This window comes from Euphorbia lathyris, chromosome 6 (assembly GCF_963576675.1).
Source record: "Euphorbia lathyris chromosome 6, ddEupLath1.1, whole genome shotgun sequence".
NCBI lineage: Eukaryota > Viridiplantae > Streptophyta > Magnoliopsida > Malpighiales > Euphorbiaceae > Euphorbia > Euphorbia lathyris.
The window spans coordinates 43388661-43390935 of NC_088915.1; the positions used below are offsets into that span (position 1 = coordinate 43388661).

The following is a 2275-nucleotide window of genomic DNA, read 5'->3' on the forward strand; positions in this document are numbered from 1 at the left end:
TTTGGTATTAAAACTAGTTTAATTTGAGATTAAATCAATCACAAATGCAAACTTCAACGTCAATTTTCACCCTTAACTCATATTTATGTACCATGCGTATTTTTTTTACCATGGCACTTATATATTTATGTTGTAGGTAGATGAGCAATAATAGAAGCACAAGATATAGGGTAAGTATGGACTGTTTGTGATATGTTCTTAGCTATAGTATTTTGTTTTAGGTGGTATGTTGTTCCAATTGTGCCTGCGTTCCTACCATATATATTAAGTGGGAAAAGAAATTGATAGTTACCTAAAATTTCTAAGGTGAACAAATAGTGTCACTCACTCACTCAGGTGATAGCAAACAGTATCATAATTTTTTAATGAGAAAAAAAAATCCAACACTTCATTTATTTGAGAGACTGACATGTTGTTGAGCTTGGTGTGAGATAAATTATTTTGTTGAACGCATGAAAGGAAATGATAAAGTTAAATTAATGTTGAAAATGTTGAAGGATTTCTTAGATGGGAGAAATTATAATATACGCCTGGCATACCACCTCACAATTTGAGGTGGTATGCCATGACCAATATAATTATAACATCTGTCATTAAATTTTTTAATAATTAATTAAAATGTTTTATTCTCTCTAAATCAGGATATCCATCCCTTTCCCTTTCTCTTCCCTCTCAACAACCACCGTCAACCATTTTTCTGCTCCATGGGTTCTTTCCGGCGGCCACCATCTTCCCAAACTGAATCTGCTAAGCTTCCTATTTACTGCCGGCAACCAAACAGCTGTAATTTACCAGATCAAAGTAATTTTTTCTTTTTCCAATTCCTTTCTCTTATAATTTCCCCATCAGACAAACATGAATTTCTTCCTTATAATTTCCCTAAACAATAACTGAGGAATTTGAATTAAATCTCTCTCTAAAATTTTCTCACCCATTAAACAATAAATGACACCCAAAAAGAAAATCCAATTCTAACGCCATTTAAAAAGAAGTTCACATTCTCTATTTTATTTTGAAGAAAAAGAACACAATAGAACAACTCCTGCACAATTCCAAAAATTTCACAAACTTGGTTGATTTATAGGTTATTGATCTGAGTCATAACAAACTCAGGGTCAGTCAATTCTCTATTAAAGTCGTTGATTTATAGGTTATTGATCTGAGTCATACCAGATTATTTTTCTTCACCGACAACCACTATAACCATTAATTATCCAGATTTGCAGCCATAGATTTAAGAAACAGTCAATTCTCTATTAAAGTCGTTGGTTCCTGTTGAACCGCCGGTGATATCTCCGTTTGTGAGGTTAACCCACGGTAGAAAAAAGAAGGAAAAGAAGAAGAAGGCGGCGGCAAAGGGCAATGGTGAGAAACTGGAACCCAATTGCAGGAAAAGAAAAAGAGAGGATAGAAACTGAAACACGTTTCTGATAATTTTTTTTTTATAATTATTGAATTTTTATACAGATGTTTTGTTTTAATTGGCTAAGGCATACCATTGATATGGTATGCCTGGCACATGATATAATTTCTCCAAATCTGATGTGGTATGCCTGGCACATGATATAATTTCTCCTTAGATGGAGGAAACTCATATAGAGAAGTCATCAAATTTAAAGGATGAGAGGGGAGATCTAATAGAGTGTTTCAGGAAGTATTGTGGATCATGTACAGCCGGTTCGGTAGCTGATTGTGTAGCTATTTCTTGTTGTCCTTGTGGTTTGCTTAATATTTTAGCGTTTGCTTTTGTTAAAGTTCCATGGATGGTGGGAAGAAAGTGTTTTGGAAGTGTCAAAAGGAGGAGGAGGAGAAAAATGGCGAAATCCAACAAAATAATGTTAACAACACCTCATCAAGATCAAGATCATTCCAAAAAGAGGAGTTTAGAAGATAGACTTTCTGAAATAGTTAATATTATTGGGGAACAAGATCAAATGGGTGGGTTTGAAGCAAAAAGGGTATGGTTAGATTTGTATAAGGATGGTCATTTAGGTTTTGGTAGACTTTCTTTTACTGGTATTCAATGATTATATTTATTTATTGTTCTTAAAATTCTTTATTTTTGTTCATCATCCGCATTATTCTTTATATATTAACTCCATTCGACTTCCCTTTTGGGAATATAATATAACCTTTGTGGGAATCAATTAATCAATTTCATCTCTCCAATATATCGTTCTATAAGTTCTAACTCAGATGTTCGATATGCACGATCCTTAAGAATAATAAATAACTATCCTTAGGTAGCAGTAGGCTCACGATCCAAAGAAAGTAA

The 2275-nt window shown here is 33.5% G+C and overlaps 1 protein-coding gene across 1 annotated transcript; it reads left to right on the plus strand.

Annotated features, from left to right (window-relative positions):
- Positions 1-638: 638 nt before the first annotated feature.
- On the plus strand, positions 639-2044 carry LOC136233488 (uncharacterized). The gene has a single exon (XM_066023158.1). It carries the CDS (start codon positions 1581-1583, stop codon positions 2025-2027), a length of 447 nt encoding a protein of 148 aa, XP_065879230.1. The 5' UTR covers positions 639-1580; the 3' UTR covers positions 2028-2044.
- The last annotated feature ends 231 nt before the right edge of the window (positions 2045-2275 follow it).